The following is a 19,905-nucleotide window of genomic DNA, read 5'->3' on the forward strand; positions in this document are numbered from 1 at the left end:
ATTTTTTCAAGATTCCTTAATTTGGGGGAATTGGGGCCCCCTGGGGCCCTCTGGGTGGGGCATGGTGCCCAGTTTGATAAATTGAGATCCTGACCACCTAGGGATGCTACCTGCCAAGTTTGACAAAAATCCATCATGAGGTTTTCAGGAAGAAGATGAAAATGTACAATTCAGGCCCCCATTTGGACCCTTCCAACCACCCCCCTCCCCCCTACCCCCAAGACGGGCACCCCTGGATCTCCTATGAACAAACTTGAAACTACAGTCATTAATGTACTCACTCATAGTATTATCTCAGCTCTATAACTTCTGATTCTAGAGAAGATTTTTAAAGATTCCTTCATTTGGGGGGTTTGGGCCCCCTGGGGGCCCCCTGGGCGGGGCATGGTGCCCATTTTAACAAATTGAGATCCTAACCCCCTAGGAATGCTACCTGCCAAGTTTGGTGAAAATGGGTCATGGGGTTCTCAAGAAGAAGATAAAAATGTACAATTTAGGCCCCATTAGGACCCCTCCTCACCCCCACCCCCCCCCCCCCTGGGTCCCAAGGGGGGCACCCCTGATTCTGCCATGAACAAACTTGAAACTACAGTCATCAATGTGCTAACTCATAGTATTAACCTAGCTCTATCACTTCTGGTTCTAGAGAAGAAGGTTTTTGCGGATTCCTTAATTTTGGGGGGTTTGGGCCCCCTGGGGGCCCCCTGGGTGGGTCATGGTGCCCATTTTAACAAATGGAGTTCCTAACCCCCTAGGGATGCTACCTGCCAAGTTTGGTGAAAATGGGTCATGGAGTTCTCAAGAAGAAGATGAAAATGTACAATTTAGGCCCCATTAGAACCCTTCCCCACCCCCCTCCCCTGGGTCCCAAGGGGGGCACCCCTGATTCTGCCATGAAACAAACTTGAAACTACAGTCATCAATGTACTAACTCATAGTATTAACTTCGCTCTATCACTTCTGGTTCTAGAGAAGAAGATTTTTACAGATTCCTTAATTTTGGGGGGTTTGGGCCCCCCTGGGGGCCCCCTGGGTGGGGCATGGTGCCCATTTTAACAAATTGAGTTCCTAACCCCCTAGGGATGCTACCTGCCAAGTTTGATGAAAATCGGTCATGGGGTTTTCAAGAAGAAGATGAAAATGTAAAAAGTTTACGCACGACGCACGACGGACGACGGACGACGGACGACGGACGACGGACGACGCACGACGGACGCCGGACGAAGGGCGATCGCAATAGCTCACTTGAGCCTTTGGCTCAGGTGAGCTAATAAAAATAATAATAAGGTAACAACACCCTCATCCTCCCTAACCACCAGTGATTTGGCTCAGTCGGTAGCGCGTCTGCCTCCAGATTGACGAGTACTGGGTTTGATTTCCCGAGTCTCACTGAGCAAAGTTGTGTGTATTAATTAAGTATTTTGCACCCTCTAGTAAGGGGCAAAAAATACTCTATCCCTCGGATAGGACGTTAAATGGAGGTCCCATTTGTGAGTAAGTCACAACTCATGCACATAAAAGATCCCACTTCATTTATTTATCACAAAGAGCAGGATGCAAAAGCCGCTATTAAAAGTGGTCCCGCCTCACACCCAACTGGACTCCATGGAAGACCAGCTGGTGCAGCTGAATATGGGCTATCCAGCAATCTTCTCAGATGGAAATGAAACAAAGAAACAAAAACCAGCTATGACCCAATTACTACAGTGAGTCTTCTACCTCACTAGAATATTTCCATGACAACTTACCTCCTTGAGGAAGTCCCTCTGAGCAGCCTCACTGTACCTGAGCAACTCCTTGATCACCATCACCTCACCTGTGTATCTGTGAGTGACCTGCCAGTCAGCCAATAAGGAATAGATTGTACATTCATTAGTACACTGCATATTAAACATTCAGTGAATGGCCATACAAATCTATTCCAATACCTACAAATTCATTCTCCTGCCTACCGGCATTCTTCCGAACAATCAATATTTTCTATCAAGTAACTTTAAGTTTGTGTGTGTGTGTGTGTGTGTGTGTGTTCTTTTTTTTCTACATAGACATATATAAGACAATTTAGAGTGTAATCATATAGATATCAAAGTACAGTTATTTATCAATCAATATGATATATACCAGCCTCTGAGTCTGGGCTCAAACCTTTACCATTAATGCACTTTGAAGGCGAGAGAGGTCTATCAGTGGGGGTGACCGCTTGACTCACCTTCACCGCTTTCCCAAAGTATCCCTGCCCCAGTACTTCCCCCTTGATGAGGTCCGCCGGCCGGAATATTCGGTGGTTCTTGTTGGACACCTTGTGGGACTGGGTCCTGGACAGCGGGGAGGTTGGACTGCAGACGCCAACAAAGTTCCTGCGCCTGGAGAAAATACAGAAGAACAGATACACATGGTAACAGAAGGATTACCTCAAAACATTTTCATGACATGCAATACTAAAAACAAAACAAAAATACTGGTTAAGTAAATAAATAAATACCACCATTTCACTGAAACTTGTTGAGTCAAAAGCTTTCATTACGGTACTCGTATGAGCTCATCTACACAACTTACTCAGTGCCCAAGTAACTTAAGGACGGCTGTATGACCTCTGCCCCCGTGTTGGGTTCGTGGGACTGGCTGCGGAAAAAGATCTCCGAACGCAACATGTCGGAAGTTCTGCACGGGAGACGTACTGCAGAGCCGAATCACAAAATCATACACTGGTATACTGTATCTCCTAAAAAGGAGAGGCTCATTAAAGAGATGGAGTATGCTGTCGCAAATCCCACAAAGCACCTTCCTCAGTACTCGATTGGGAAGTAGTCGGCTTAACAAAGACAAGATTTCCAGTCAGTGGTGTTGCTGCCTCTTACATCTCTTGGTCTGCATCAGCCAACAAGCATTTTTCCACTCACGGAGCAGCGTAATCACTTCACGAACAAGGGAACCTTCACATCCGATCCTCTATTTGAGGCTCGCAGACGGAAAAAAAGAACATGGAAAGTTTAACATCCAGTTGGGAGGATTGTCAAGATAAATTCTGATATCCTAACATGCCTGAAAAATCCAAGGAAAGTCAGGATTATCAGAAAAACTGATGAATAATAATCAAAACCAAATTCCTCTAGTGACAGTTCATACTTTTCTCCCACACAGATGTGCATGTGTGTGTGCAGACAGCACAGTGACAGCTACTTTGCGTTTATCTCTGAGATCCTCACTTTTTGATGTATGCATCCTTCTGACACGATGCCTCAAAACAATCTGGTTCATTCCAAACAGCACCGCCGCCCAATCGAAAAGCTTTCTGCATTTCTACATACGAGTTTGCGTCACTTCCTCCTGACACCGAAAACGACCCACATGTATTGTCTGGCCACCACTATGAAAATTCCCGGGATTCTTCAACACTCATTTGCCTACAAATAGCAGCTACTTCTACTTCCTTTCTCCATGGACCACACTTCAAATCACTTCAGTCTGAGCAGGATGACCAGCAGTTAAAGGCCTACCTTACCCAAGCATGTCTTTTGGATTCAGTGAATGCTATAGAGTTACGGTGAAAGATAAAAGTGAAAGTTTAGGAAGTCTGACAAGCCATTCAAAAGTTTAATTTCATTTCCTGCAAGAAATATAAACTAAGACAAATCATATAAATGTTAATAAAAAAAAAAACAAAGTTAGTTATCACAATGACCTTTTCTATATTTGAGTGTATGTGAATTCCACATTTTGTTGTCAAAATTCAATGTGCAGCTTGGATCATTCACGATTGGAACTTTACACATAATTTGAGATGCCACAGTAGTAGAGACAAACATAAATTCTGTTGCAATAAATTGTGTTTTATTATTTGTCTACAAGTGTGATAAGACAAAAGATTTCAAAAGTGTCTGTCTCAAGACAGCTGCACATGGAATTAACCTAATACACTTGAACAATTCATAGACTCAGAACTGATCGATGGACTTTCCTATCAAACCTTATTTCCTTCACAGATTATCTTGCATTCCCTGAATCTACTACTAACTATTCAATGTTAGGGACACTTCCCTAACCTTTAAACTGCGGTTTCATTTTTTTTTTCTTTCCCCGGTTACAACAAATGCCTCCTTCACACAAAACTTCCTGTTTCTATGCGGGAGTTTACCATGACCTCTCTGTCAATCATCATTTCTCTGGTGATGCCCATCGATTGTTTTGTAAACAAGTCCAGATTTACATGATTGTACACTCTGCCCCAGCCACAAATGGAATATATTCCATGGAAGCATACAATAATTATTCATGAGTCAAAATGACAGATTCTTGTTTTTGTTTTGTTCATTTTGATACCAGAATTGAGGAAATGAGTGACTGCTGGGAAAAGTTAAAAGACATCTACTGCAAGTTATATGTATATATTATGATTTGAAGAAAAAAAAAATGCTGTGAATCTATTCATATATCAACAATATGATGATGATAACTCGGCATTACATTTCATTGACTCATCTGATCAATATCATGATCTCCACAATTCCCACTATGAACACATCGTGTACACTTTATGTTCATATAAGCACATGATGTATTCATTAATTCAGGTATATTTCTTTCTTTTGTTATTTCACTCTCTATTTATCCATCCATTCATTCGTTCATTCATTCATTCATTCATTCATTCATTCATTCATTCATCTGTTTGTCTTTATACGTATCAATTCACTGAATAGATTAATTTATCTTTTCATTTATTCAATCCCATGTAGTTGTGTTCTTGTTCATATATCTCTCATCCATCTATCCATGAAGTATATCTATCTATCAAAATATATCTGACTATATACAGTGTATATCAATATCATTTTCTAGATGACTGTAAAAAAATGAAACCACTTCACTTTCTACCTGTGCTCCACACTTTTTCATCACCAATCATCTATTGCTCCCCCTGGCTCTCATACCCTGCATAATGCTGTGGCAAACCCTCAAAAGGCAGTCATCTAATCTCACGTCTGATAGTCTATTGATGTCCATTGTGCAATAGTTTCCCCTTACGTACATAGTCCCTTAACCCGTTGAGGACGAGTCCCGAGTATACTCAGGCAGGTGTCTATGGGATATGCGTGTTGTAGCAACATCAGTCCGTACTCAATGGGTTAATTCATTCTAATACTCCATGAAAGATATGACGAGGCGCACTTACTTGTATATAATGAAGGTGGAGGTCATGCCACACAATATCTCTCTGTCAGAGATGCCACACAAACTTTAAGGCTCACACAATATTCTGATTTCTTTTTTCATGCCTGTGTATACATTCATGAAATATAAACCGCATATGCCACATATTTCACAGGGTGTTTATTTTTGTGAATTTCATGCATCCGGTGCTATTTGCAAATTGAACAACGCATGAAAACATTAACTTTGATCCTGACATGAATGTGACATGCATGCATACACTTCTCCATCCATTTCTGTATTCAACGATCGCAAAATCTAATCACTCATGAAATTGTTAGAAAGTTCCCATTTGCCAAAACATTAAACTCGCTTTATATGGCATATACAGTAGTTGTTAGGCAAGCTACACTCATTACGTTTAACAAGTTGAGGGCGAGCTGATTTTGCTACAACACACATTTCCCATAGACATCTCCCCAAGTATACTCGGGACTCGTCCTCAACGGGTTAAGAGGCATGCATGATTGCAGCAAGTCCACTGTCAAGTACATGAAGGTGTGTCACTGCTGATATCACGTTTCTATAATCCTCAGTGACATGCAGTATATATTCCCTGAGCTGTATGAAGGCGTGCAAGTTAGCAGACCCTGGGACTGATGAGAGAGAGTGGATCAGCGTTTCACGCTCTCCTCAATTCCTCCCCCGGACAGCGTCTTAACCCGTTGAGGACGAGTCCCGAGTACACTCGGGCAGGTGTCTATGGGAAATGTGTGTTGACGCAGAATCAGTCCGTCCTAAACGGGTTAAATGCCTTTTGGGGAGAGTAATTCTGCGAGGTTGAAAGATTACCTGTATTTCGATGACCTGTGACTGTGCTTAAAAATAGCGAAGCAACATTGTCTGACTCTTAAATATTCTGGGGACTTCTGCATGTCTACAGTGACAGGTGAAACAAATCTTAATCTTCCTTCCAGTTTGAATAGCACAGAGTGAGAAAAAAAAAAGGAATTCCTTGGGGCAACTTTTTTAACTATTTCAGACACTGTAAAAAGAAAAAGAAAAAAAAAAAGGATAACATGGAGCATGAACCCCTCCCTTTCTAGGGAACAGTATTCATTCTATTTAATGCTTGTTATGCATGAACCGGTATAGTCAAATATGGAGAAGTTGTTCCATTTCACAGTGCTTGCCATCCAGTGGATTGATGTTAAAGATATGACATGTGTTTTATGCCTGAAATAAAGGAAGGGGCAGGTTCATGCGTGGGCAAAGAGGACAAGAGTTAAAAAGTAGTTTCCAGATATATCCTTGGCGATGAATTGACACCCTTTTATTTCTAATTATTTCAAGAGTACATAATAAATAGTGCTATATGCATGTATTTCAAAACAATTTGCCCTAGATCACATGCCACGGGGGGGGGGGGGGGGGGGGGGGACTTCAAAAATATAAATCAAATATGTGACAGTGCACCTCAAAACAAACAAAAAGTCGCCAGACATCAATTTTTACTTAAGACCATATTCTAAAAGAGCAGACTTTAAGCTTTAAAATGATGTATAACTCAAATCAAATGGACTCTCCTAACCTATCTAAATATTGGAAAGAAAGCACAACCTCAGAAAAAGTGTGAACTGAGAAAAGAGGCTCTGAAGTACAGTGTCTATTCAAGCGCTTAATCTTTACCAAACCGTGCTGGCTGTGCGATGAATGGGACAAAAAACAGGAAGTAAACCACTGGAGTAACAACAATGAAGGGATTATCAGATTACACTGAAATTAAGCATGCCTCATTAACACATTCTGTCCATAATTAATTCCAACTTTCAAAGCAGTAGCACTATCCTTTCAAAAGTCATTAGAGTTGAAAGTGAGGAGTGTGGACAAGGTTTTTCAGAAATGAAAAAGGGATTCTGAAGACACACCTAATCACACTATTCTATCAAAAATGTTCGAGATAAACTGCTAAAAAACACACTTTCCTGCCCGTTTTATGATACCAAATTTTAGCATAATGTAAAAGAAGACCTGCTCTTTCAGAAAATATGAAAAAGTCAAGTTCGGCTAGGTTGACCCATTTCACTTGTTTTCAGTCCTCACGCAAAATCAGTGTGTGCGACTTTATGTTCGTTTTGAGGTGCACGGTCACATATAATGGTCTGAAATGTGTCATGCTGTCGTTTCTTTGAGTGTAGACACACATGTTTCTTTAACCCAATGAAGACTTAAGTCCCTAGTCCCAAGTATACTCTGGCAGGTGTCTATATGGGAAATGTACAGTGTATACTATAGACCTATTCTGTGACGCGCTATGTGTATTTTTGGCATGGGCAGCGCCATTAACGAGCCCCTCTCCTCTTCCCCACCCCCTTCCGCGTGCGGAATGAAAAACTGATGCATGGTCGTTTTAGCCAATAGGCGTCTCGTACTGAGTGCGTGAACGCTTGATTAGTGCGCGAACCTTTGTTACAAGTGCGCGATAAACATGTTGCCCGGGGGTGGGGGAGAGCAGGGGGGGTCGGCTGAGACACCCACTATGGCTGCGCCCAGTGCCACAAATTGTCTGCTGCCCTCAACGAACCCGAATCGGTCTATATAGCAAATTCAGCTTGTCCTCAATAATGGCTTTTACCAGTTCCCCTTCCCCCGTCAATTGCATTTCACAACAGCACACTTAGGACGAAGGAACTTGTATGTTCATACACGTATGCGCGAGAGAGACCCAGATAGCCTTCTATAGACAATCTGTTGAGTCAGGGAACATGACAATGTAAGACTGACAGGAAACTCATGAAATCAAGATCTGTGTCTCGGAAGGTTTATCAGTGCATTCATGCTTCCTACTTTCATGACTTTTCTGGAATAATGCACTGATGAATTCTGCCACCCAAAATATCTCTCAGGGAGGTAAAATATAAATACAAAGGATGACTGACCATGTTATTATCACACGATGACACAGCACAGAATCTCATTCACATCATGCCAACATAAACACTCTCTTATGTATGCTGACATTTTCATCATTCATCTATTTTGTCGAATGACAAGCCCTCTTCACAACCATCACAGATTATACACATGTACAGAACATCTTTTGCCTTTCCAAACAAAGTTTGTAAAATATATAGGAGGATAAATTTTATGTGCTTTTAGTGCAGGTGCCCTTTTTTATTAATGGTAGCAGACTCATGCTGTTTATATTTAATGATAGCTGCAAAGTGCTTTAAAGCAACTCACATGCTAACACAGACCCTAGAAGTATCTTATAAACTACACCACATGTATTAGAAACATACTGCCACATGTGAATTAGTATAATATACAATGAAATGCAATCTTCTCTGTTTGAGGTCAACTACCGCCACATGTCAGTACCTCTACTAGAAATGAACTGCATGAATATATAGTACAGAGACTGAAACAAACCTCCCTGCTTTTTAATAATCAACTGACCCACTGGTCTATTTGGTCTATTTCCAAAGGCGGTGTCCCATTGCGCGGATCAAGTTTTCAGTTTCAGTTCCCCAAAATAAAGCTTCCCATGTAAATGTATGAGAGGTGCTCAAAGAAGTGAAACCCATGGATTGCTCACCAAAGAAAGCGTTATGCACACAAATATGGAAGAACAAAAGTGTATACATAAGGACCGCTGACCCCGATGACTACCAAACATGTTTTGCTTATTCCCCAAATAAGGATGTCCTGCATGAAGTGTTTACACACCAATCACGAAGTGTCGCCAAGTCGCACCATGGAATATAATGCAGAGATCAAGCAAGATCATGTTGTATTATGAGATACGATGTACAGCTAAATAGATTACAAAATTGGTTTCATCACCAGAAGTTGATTGAAGGCATATTCGCTGTATAATTCAATATAAATATCTTGATATTCTTAAATTATAATCTTTTTTTATCTTTTTTCTTTTTTTTTTGGGGGGGGGGGGGTTAAAGGGATGGTATAGTATTGGTGGAGTTGGGGATTGGGCTTTATTTAACTTTTTGTGAGATATCAATAAACCACTTGTGAAATAGTACAGAGCATACCATTCTAAGAGGAAATCAAAGTTTTTTGATGAAAATCGGTTTTGGAATGGCTGAGATATCCAAAAACAAAGTTAAACAAAGCGATCGTAACAAAAGGCGGGTCCCACCTTTTATTAGAATTGCTCTGTTTTGGGTATCTCAGCCATTTCTAAACCAATTTTCATCAAATAGACGTTGAATTCCTCTTGGAATTACATGCTCTTTCATAGTTCATAAGAGGTTTCTCATTATCTTACCAAAAAATATTAGAAACCTGAAGTTAGGTCTGAATCAAAACTATATGATCCCTTTATTAAAGCTGTCAAATAGGCATACTACATGTACCTCATAACCCCGCCTCCCCAGCTTTTGGGTCCATTTTGCTGAGACTTTCAATGATCAACACCCACAGACGTGAGTCAAGGTTGTTCTTAGTGACTAAGAACGCTTATCAACTGCTTGCCAAAGACTTGACTGATGAAAGCACATACAGTGTACTCACTATGGACCATTCAAACCCTCAGTGACAATGACAGTGACGAAGTAAAAATAGACATGGGATATATATCAACCAACAGAATGGAAGCTATCCACGACAGTGCCTGTATAGGTCAAAGTTCAAAACAGACCACATACCCCAAAAGTTGCAGTGAATGGAGTTCAGGTACTGTAGATTTACGACACTGAAATCTCATGGGAAGATCGGGTCTGAGGACATAAAAGCCCTCAGAAATCTTATCCAAGCCAATGACGTAGCCTGAAACCCATGAGTATACCACACCCTTCCAGATAAAAAAATGAAAAGAAAAAAAAATATTGTTTTTGTTTTCTTTTCTTTTTCTGCCCATCATAATCATCACACAGAAAACCAAATCACTCATTTCCCTTGGACCCGAGGCTCAGCGTCGATACATCCATCCGCCCAAGCGAATCTGGAGCCTCACGACTCAAGGTCAACTTGCAACACATCGCCAAATCTTTTAAGTACTCTCTCTTCAAGATCAACTTGTAATATATCCTGGAGGGTATAGTCTCCATGCAGCCACTTTAACACTTCCTCAAAAGCTACGTTGATGATCTTAAAAATTGGGATGCAAGAAGGGGCTGTCATGATCAGAAGCCAGATACACGTGTCTAGAGATGCCCAATCACTCTTTGATCCTCTCTGAGCTCCAAAGTCACTCAAGGCTGGGGTAAAAAACAAGAGATCCTGTCCCCACGTTTGGCTAAGTCCGTGAGGCTGACATGCGATACTCCTGGTTAAGCACCTGGATCCAGTATGCCAAGAAACTGATGTGGGAGAGGTAATCGTGCTCTTTCAGAAGAGGGCAGAACATGTGTACGTACAAGCGTGTAAAACCAATATGAACTACAATGTATGTACAGCACAGTATAATAACCATGGACATGCATGATGAAATACATGCTAAATTGCCTTCCTTGTCCATATCATACACTACATTTGCATTAGTCAGGTGCATAAACAGACAATGGATGATGGACTTACATGTCACCTATCACACGATCTCAAAACTTATTGAGAATGCCACAATTCTCCCTATCACATATAGCTTTCTGAATCTGAACGCATGTGGCGCTCTAATCTTTTTACCTTAAATTCTTGGGATATATAAATTTCGGTTATGAACGCATGCTGTGTAAATGTATGTTTTTATGCACATAGAACGCCGAAGTACTTAGTAGCATTCACAGATTGCATCAAATTCTGTCTTATAATCTCCAAATAATGTAATAGAGTTATTTTCTAATCTGTAACTTCACATTTGATAAATGGGATTCTTATGCGAAGTGGCCCAATGCTGGGCCGATGATGCCATATGATGAAATTATGGAAAAAATCCACAGATGAAGGACATGACATGGGTGAAGTTCCCAACAGACAAAGTTCAGCGGACAGCGTAGAAAAATCTGCTTCGCAGGAAAGACTACTTTGACCTGAAGTGAAACTTGTGTATTTGTTCGAGACATTTCCAGAAAGGAGCAATTTTAGCAGATGGCACTGCAAATGCTCCACCTAAATATTTTTACTGGAACAATTTTGGACAAGATGAAGCATGAAGGGAGAGAAGTGTTCCATGAGTGGCATGACATGTGGCTCAAGAATTTGTTAGACCATATTCTATTTATATCTAAGAGATGTTATTGCTTTGAAAACCTAATGCTATGTTTACACCATGTTCCCGGCGGCCACAGCAGACCCATTTGCCCAAAACATAGTGTGCCATAGGCAGGAGAAATATTCTCCTTTTTTCCTCCTCTGTAGTCTAGTCTTATCTGTTACAGTCATCACTCCAGTGAACATGTTGGCTATCAGATACTGTTCTCACTGAGTTCTGCCAGGCAAGACTACCCGTACACGAATTTCTCGTCCCGTCCCGCTACGGATCGCCTCCAAGTTTTGTTACGGCCTATTATGAGATGTCACGATTTGCTGTGTTCTCCCTGTTTTATTACGGTCTACCAGGTTTCTCATCAGCACCGTGACTGCCATGACAAATTTTTGTGACAGTTTAAAAATCTGACACGGTAGCATCAACTGCAATGACAGACTGTCAGGTATGTCCATCGTGTCCCCCAACATTGTCTCACATCCATCCTGTTTTGTCCACGGTGACCTGAAATGGGACTGTCATGGCCGCCGGGAACATGGTGTAAACATTGCATTAGATGGAGCTTTGGGATAGTTTTTTGTTTTTTGTTTTGTATTATGCTTTGTTTTTCTCATTTCAAAGAGATTATACAAGCAAACATGCACTTCATCGACAAAATTTCCTGGTTATCCACCCGCTTGTTGTTTTGTTGAGACATGACAAGACATGGCTTAACACAACATAAAGCTGTAAGTGCAAAGAAACTTCATGTAACTTAACTTTAACTTTTCTTCCTGCATATCAAGCACGAACACACATATACTATAAATAAGTATGATAACAAATAGTCAAGAATGTGTGCCAGTGCAAATGTTGACACACACTGAACTCTCTCGTCTGGGCTAGAGTGGTCGAGCATGATCTGGTTTAGTCACTGTTTAAAGACGGAAAGAATCATCCTTTTCCATACTGAATCAAAGGATTTAACTACTTCCATGGCTAAACAATTGGCGTATGTCAAACTTCCTGAAATTAAAGTGCAAATTTAGGTTTAAAGTGCAGTCTCAAGGTAAGTTGGGTTTACTATAGATACAAAAGTTAGAGGAATAGAACTGTAGAAGTTCCATCGAAGTCTGACCAATAATAAAAAGAACAGGAGGGAAGTTTAAAATTTCATAAATTATGTTTGAAGTACCAAAGCAGGAGCAACCACATATATAAATTGAAGGTGATAGCATCAGTACTTCACAAAGCTCCGATTAATGAGCACATGAATCTGCACCTAATTTCAATGATTCATTTATTTTTTCCACTTCTTTAAAATACTTTTGTACTTAAGTCAATATCAATATATAAAATATATTAAAATATAATAAAGGTGATGTGTTTATCCTTAAAGTTTGCATCAAATAACTGCAGACTAAATCGCAGACTTGTAATGACCTGGCAAAGATTTCTTTATTTGGGAGAAATGGTCGTTGTTGCTGCAATTACTAGTATTCACCATAAACCTAATAATACATTGTATTAATGACATTTGTGTGTACAATCCAAAGGGGAAGATTTGAGGTGATGACATCATCACTTATCAATCTATAATTCCATAACATTCATTATATTTTGTCTGCTTTAATCAAAACTTCTACCATTCTGATTTTCTGATTTTACTCTTTTTTTTAAAATTAAACGTCCACCTGAATATACTGCATGTTGTGGATTTGCTCTTTTAACAGCTTTACACTTTAATCGCACATGCTCAGATTCATTTGAGGAAGTAAAAGTCTAGTAAACGCATGAATGGAAAGTACTTGAAACCCCTCTTTTTTTTTTGGACACATTTTGGATCAAAGAGATAGCCACGGTACAACAATCTACACATCCTGTATAATCATGAATCATCAAAGTATCATTTTGACCTGGCACTGTGCCAACACTGAGAGCCTAGATGCATTGCCCTCCTGTCATTGGTGGTATTTCACAACTTTGTGTACCAGTCGGTGGACGTAATTTTTTGTGGTGCGACTGCAGTGGCGCGATCCTGTCCGCATCATCCGAGCTAGCTGCCACTCATTTCCGGCTGGATGTGTTTACAATCGCAAGCCCACGCACGTTTCCCTTCCTGTTGTGATTAGGCTGGCTAACTGGCTGATGATATCTGTTGCTCTTTGCTGTTTAGATAGTTAAATACATTGCTATTTTTGTTTGGAATGGCTGGTGGGGGGGGGGGGGGGTTGGAGAGAAGGACGGACGGCAAACCTTACTTGCGTTACTCACAGCACCAATGATAACAGCAATTTACAGCTATCGGATATGTCACACACGTAAGTCCCTGCCTTGATCACACTTCCTGGGTTAAACAAACTGGTAATCTCCTGAATTTGTATTCACTTAAAACTAGAAAAAAAAAAAAAAAAAAAAAAAAAAACACACACACACATACACACACAAAACAGCCCCAAAATAACAATGTACAAAGTGTAAGTATGAATGTATGTATGCATGTATGTATGAATGTAACATACACAACTGTAAATCTGTCTGTGTGTGTGTATATACACATACAGCTGTATATACACACACATAAACACACACATACATTGTATGAGGAGACAGATGGACATGCAAGCATATTATGTAATCATACATACATACAGTAGAGCTGCATTTGGGATTTTATGGCTGTTATGGTCATTATGCGTACACTGGTGGGAGAAGAGTTGACCCGTTCCTGCAAGATTCTAAAATTCTAGAAATCAAATGGAGACTTACACATTACCAGGCAGTGAAAGTACAATTGTCCAGTGCATACATAGTGATATCAAAATAAGTAGGTCTTCAAATTTTGTTTGAAGTAATCCAGTGTTGGTGATGATTTCAGAAGAGGAGGGAACTTATTCCACAGCCTGGGAGCAGTAGAGGAGAAAGCTGCATCGCCAGCTTTATAATACTGTAGTACAATTGCAATCTATATACATGCAGTGTGTTAAACTGTAATAGAACACTTCTGCTAATTTCGAGTGAGATATCTATGTCATTTCCATTCTAATCAATATATTATTGCCATGATACCTTATCACTGACTGACATGTCACCAATTATTAAGTAGAAATACAATGCTTCTATTTTACTGGGCATCAGATACAGCACCCACCAACAAAAATGGAGATTAAAAAAAACAAAACAACCCATGTACAGCATTTCTATCAAAAACAAAGGATATGTTCACTCCTTGCCGTGAATGGAATAATTTCACTCCACTCAGTAATTGTCCATCTGAAAGAAGAGTATCGAAAACAAAAATATGGGGAAACAAAAAAGAATATTGTAGAATGAATGAAAACACTCACATTTTGGGTGCTGAAGTGTGCCTATCTAGTTTGACATGCCTCCTCTGCTGTTCCTCCCCTCCGTAGAACCCTATCCTGCCAAGGCGCCCTCGTGGGGAGCCGTCCGACAGGGACGGGTGGACGTTGTTGTTGAAGGCGGGGCTGCCCCCATCCTCCTCCTCCTCCCCGTCCTTGGACGAGGGGGAGGGCGTGTCGCTCCCGTCGCTGCTGGAGCAGCCAAAGATCTCCTGGACGTCGGGCAGGGCGGAGGAGGTGGGGCCGTGCTCGACGGTGATACGCAGCTCGGTCGTCCTCTGGCACAGCATCTGATCAATCTGGGCATGGAAGGTAGTGAATATCAAGTTTAGAGGACCAGCATCCAGTTGCAGTAGAACTGCCTTAAAGGCATAATTTACCATTTGCAGATGAAACAAAACCCAGCATTAGTGGTTCAAAATGGTTCTAAAATGTGAGTTAGGAATAGATACAGCCACTGTAAAACTTTGAATGCGTATACCAACTGTAATTGATGTTAAGTATTGTTAAATACACAAAATGTGAACAATAGTTTGAATATAATAAAAATGTTTCCAGACTAAACCCTCTACAGTTACGGTTTATTGACAGAAATACTGACATCTCCATATATTTTAGGCTTTATTGTGAAAATTTTATATGGTAGGTATGTTTTGTGACACAACAGGTCTACACATATGCATCAAATGTGATATCTTGTACATCTTTTAAATCACTGCTCTCAAAGGTAAACAGGACCTTCAAAGATCCAGTAGTGTGGGGATTCATGGGTAGCCCAATTTATTCACTGCCCACTGGGATATATTTACATTCGAAAACTACACCTTGTATGAATACCACCGGTCAGCAAGTATGTGCATTGAAGCTTTATGTACTCTTACTGTCAACTCAAGTCAAGATTCTTCAGCTGTGTGTGTAGTCACACAGAGGTTAGTGATAAAGCTGTACACAGTTTGTTATGGGCCGGGATTCTCAAAGTATATGAACTGGGACAATCTTCCCATTCCAGGATATATGTATATTACTATGTTGAATACCAGGTCTTTAAAGGTACTGTTTATCACTGGGAGCAGTGATTTAAAAAATGTTCAAGATATCACATTTGATGCATATGTATACAAGTAGGTTAGGTGTATCACAAAACATCCTACCCATGTAAAAATTTTGCAACAAAGCCTAAAATATAGGGAAATGTGACTATTTTTCTCACTAAACTGTATCTGTAGACAATTTAGTTTAGATACATTTTTATTATAACTATTGTTCACATTTTGTTTATTTAACAATACTTAACATTAAACTGTTGAGGACGGACTGATTTCGCTACAACACGCATTTCCCATAGACCCCTGCCCGAGTATACTCGGGACTCATCCTCAACGGGTTATAATTATACTGATTCAAATTTTTACATCCGTTGCTTCTATCCCTAACTCACATTTTAAAACAATTATGAAGCACTAAATCTGGGTTTTGGTTTCATTTGCAAATGGTAAATAATGCCTTTAATAGTTAAACCATACAAGGCTACCCTGGAAACTAGAATTCAAACAGCCTGCCAAGAAGTGTACACCTGCTCCACTGCCTGGGCAGCATTCCAGCCAGTAGTATTCCACCTGTGCAGCACAAAGTTACCCTGTCATTCCAACCCAGTCATACACAACGGAAGAGAGAAGCATTGCAGACTATTGCGGAGGAAGTCTCCTGTACATTGTACATTGTACATTATACTTGCAATATGACAGGGCTTGAACTATGAACCTTCAGACTGAAAGAGTGTATAGACCTTTAATAACACCTTTACCTGGATATAATTTTCCTTATTCATTGCAGATTTCAGTGCATGACATTGTTGCACAAGCTATTAACAATTAGAAATCTTAATATTGCCTACTCCAACACTATACTGTACCACATTCATTTTGGGGATCATGCTGCTTTATTTCCCAATAACATGGTTGCAATTTGTTCCATACACTATTAAACTTCATCTGGACTTAAATAGTAGCTCATGACAGAGACCACTGAGATGTGTCAAACTGTAATATCCAAAATGACAGTTTGCCTTAATAATTCCATCATGTATGTGATATATATTCTTACACTTTGCTGTTAAAGCAACGAGAAGGGGGGGGGGGGGGGGCACAATTTTGCTCATTAAAGCTTAAATGATCACTAATTGCAAATTCTTTCATTGAGAGATCCCATCCATTCAGTGAGACATGCATTGTTCCTTCACGATAACACTCAAACTTGGAAAAAATTAATTTGTCATTGTTGTCTTTAAAGTTCATGTGCTCTGTCATGCATGACATTTTTTCGGCACAATTAGGTATCAATAGAAAGAGGAAGAGTTCCTCTTTCCTCACAATCAGCATTGCGCTCTCCATAGCTGACAATTATGAAATGGTAGCCCTCCAAAGTTGGATAACCTTTTTTTTTTTGTACGCTCTGTATTGCAATGGGAATTCATTGGGCAGCAATTTACAATGAAGATAAGATAATAACAATTGTAATAACAGACATGTTGATGCCCAAAGTTTGATGTTTATTGTTTAATTTGATACATTCAATTTTCTGCTTGAAGGGCTGGTGATAAACAACAGGGGCTTTTCGATGGATAATTTCTCACCTACTGGCACTGTGAGACTGTAACTATTCAAAACACAAATGCACTGCTCATGGGGACAATACCTTGTAGTCAAAATAGAAAGTACAACTGGCTAGTTATCATAACCCGATGCCTACAGGAAAACTCCCAGGTCACATGCAAAGTCATGGGGAATTGTAGAGATTCTAGTCGTAAACAGGTTAATGGCCGTCTATTTCAAGTTCCCCACAAAGCACATGGAAGTCCGGACCATCATGGCATGAATACATCAAAGCTCCTTTCAGTTTCGGTTGAGATCTGCTACACGTAATGGATCCCGGCCCGCGTGCAAGGACACGCTATCTCTATCCCACTTTCCATTTTCGCCCGCTGGCAGGTTGCTCTTGAGCCAGCCGATACACACTTCGAAGGAAGTGCAGGATTAGGTGATCAGGAACGCGTTTCCCTCCTCGGCTTATTTTTGGATGCAAAACAAACGTCTTGATATCAAGACAATTCTCACAAGGAACCGATATGATATCAACGAAAGATCTCGTGGGCACACAGCTTTTAGTCATTATACTCACTGTTGGGTGTTTAGATGTATACATAATTGAATATCAGATCTTGTTTATTTTCTTTTAAAAAGTCTTTTAGGAGAACTTGATTATATCAACATGTTTTTTTCAGGGTTATGGAATAGTCTTTTTTCTTTTCTTTTTTACATTTTTACTCCTCTGTTTCATACTGATAACTACTTCCATGATATTTCAAACAACCCAGGGTGAAATCCTTTGTGTATTGCTCCCGTTTAATACCATCTTGCAACATGACCATGATGATGATACTTGGTGATTATGGTGATTATGATAATGATGTTATGATTATGATGATGATATTTTTCTGATGATATATATTTTTTTTTGTTCACTCTTAATCTCAGAGGTTCGTGATACCCATGTTGGAGGATCACAGAGTCACAGTTCAAAAACAATTTGTCAAAGAGAGAAAATATGAATGCTTTTAACACAGCTTGAGGAATGTGAGGTTGCACGAGCATCTACACACGCAATGTCCTGGGTACAAGTACACAGTGTACCTACATCTTTGTATCAAATTGTGTTATTGGGTATCAACTGCCAGTAAGCACAGCTGCAAACAGCCACAGCCACTAGTCAATGTATTATCAAGGCAGTAAAAATCTACCCGCAGAAGAGATTATGAGTGGGGGGGGGGGGGGGGTGGAATTAACCACTTTAAATGTTATCTGTGAAACCAACAAACCAACACAGGGAGAATGTGAGTAATATGAAACGAATGCAATCTGTGAAATTGTAAGCCTACAGCTTGACATTCTGGGCTGACCTCTGTGATGTCGCGGTCACTGACCGGCGTGCCGTTGACCTCCAAGATCCTGTCTCCCACCTGCAGAGATGAGGTTTCTGGTGTTGTCTCCAACCTGTTAAAACACATAATGACCAAACCAAGATGGCATCACAGAGATTTTATGCTTGGTTTATTTTTGTCCCTGTCTAACACCTTTGAACAAAGGAAAATAACTGCTTTAAGGATTGTGCTACACTTTCTATTGTGAAAAAGAATGATCATGAACATCATACTCTTACTTGTATATATGGCAATTTGAATGAGGAAAGATAATGTGATGATTCAATGACAGTTATAACACTGCAATTACAGTATTTACATATGAAAGAGAGGTTTGAGGGAAGGAAAAGGGAAGGCATTTGAGAATAAAGTGATTGATGCTAAAAAAAACTATCGGTGGAAATTTGCTAGTTTTTACAACAAGCAGCATCTCTCAGTTTCTTCTCTTTGTTTTGTCATCAACATCTTTTTTTCTTTCTTTTTTTGCACATCAATGACATCAAGAATTGCAAAACATTTTTGTGTGTGTGTGTGCAAAAGGACACTGCCTTATCACACCCACTCTGCAGCATTAAACTTTAAAAGCCTGAACTGACAATTTTATGATGACATGCTGAACAGTCTTGATCAGGAAAAACAACAACAAAAGCCAACCAATCTTCATTGCTCCCTAGAGAAGAGAGTGAGCATGCTGAACATTATTTATAAATGGTTATCAGTATGCAGTATGTGCACTACTTCCCTATATGTTATGTCATTAGGGACAGTGTCATTATGGAATTGACAATTCCTATGGATTTTCATCTTTTACTTTCCTTGCATATTTATTTCCCTGCTTTGTTACTGTAGCTGGAGAAAAAGACATGCAGTTTGCATTAACATGCAGAGACAAAACCAAACAAAATCAGACCAAATGTGCAGATTTCATTCTACAGACGTGGGCAATAACAGACTGTAAATCCCCTTTGAACAATACGGCGTGGCCGCAGGATATACAGATGATTTTATACGTGTAGCCAGGGCTCCACACTAACTTTTATTTTTGGTGGCCCAAAGGCAAATATCCGACCTTTTTTGGTGGCCCGATTAGGCCACCAAATTCTTCATTTCTGAAATTTTGGTGGCCCGACGTGAGTTTTTGGTGGCCCCGGGCAACCGGACCACCGTTAGTGTCGAGCCCTGGTGTAGCTATGATAGCAGTAGTGGTAGCAGTAGGAGCAAAAGAGGAAGTGGTAACACTGTCAATTAATGTTACAACTACTATCAGCTAG

The 19,905-nt window shown here is 40.1% G+C and overlaps 1 protein-coding gene across 1 annotated transcript in view; it reads right to left on the reverse strand.

The window, feature by feature from the left end:
* LOC139729879 (LIM domain kinase 1-like) overlaps positions 1 to 19,905 on the reverse strand; it is a 97,316-nt gene that overhangs the window by 12,993 nt on the left and 64,418 nt on the right. Inside the window, exons 6-9 of the mRNA XM_071640802.1 lie at positions 18,614 to 18,707; positions 14,644 to 14,957; positions 2,210 to 2,363; positions 1,749 to 1,835 (exon numbers count right to left, since the gene is read on the reverse strand). Of these exons, the coding sequence (XP_071496903.1) occupies positions 1,749 to 1,835; positions 2,210 to 2,363; positions 14,644 to 14,957; positions 18,614 to 18,707 (649 nt within the window). The remainder of the gene's footprint in view (positions 1 to 1,748; positions 1,836 to 2,209; positions 2,364 to 14,643; positions 14,958 to 18,613; positions 18,708 to 19,905) is intronic.

The sequence above is a fragment of the Diadema antillarum genome, unplaced genomic scaffold (assembly GCF_040938485.1).
Source record: "Diadema antillarum isolate AM-2024a unplaced genomic scaffold, OU_Dant_1.0 seq00000266_RagTag, whole genome shotgun sequence".
Taxonomy (NCBI): Eukaryota; Metazoa; Echinodermata; class Echinoidea; order Diadematoida; family Diadematidae; genus Diadema; species Diadema antillarum.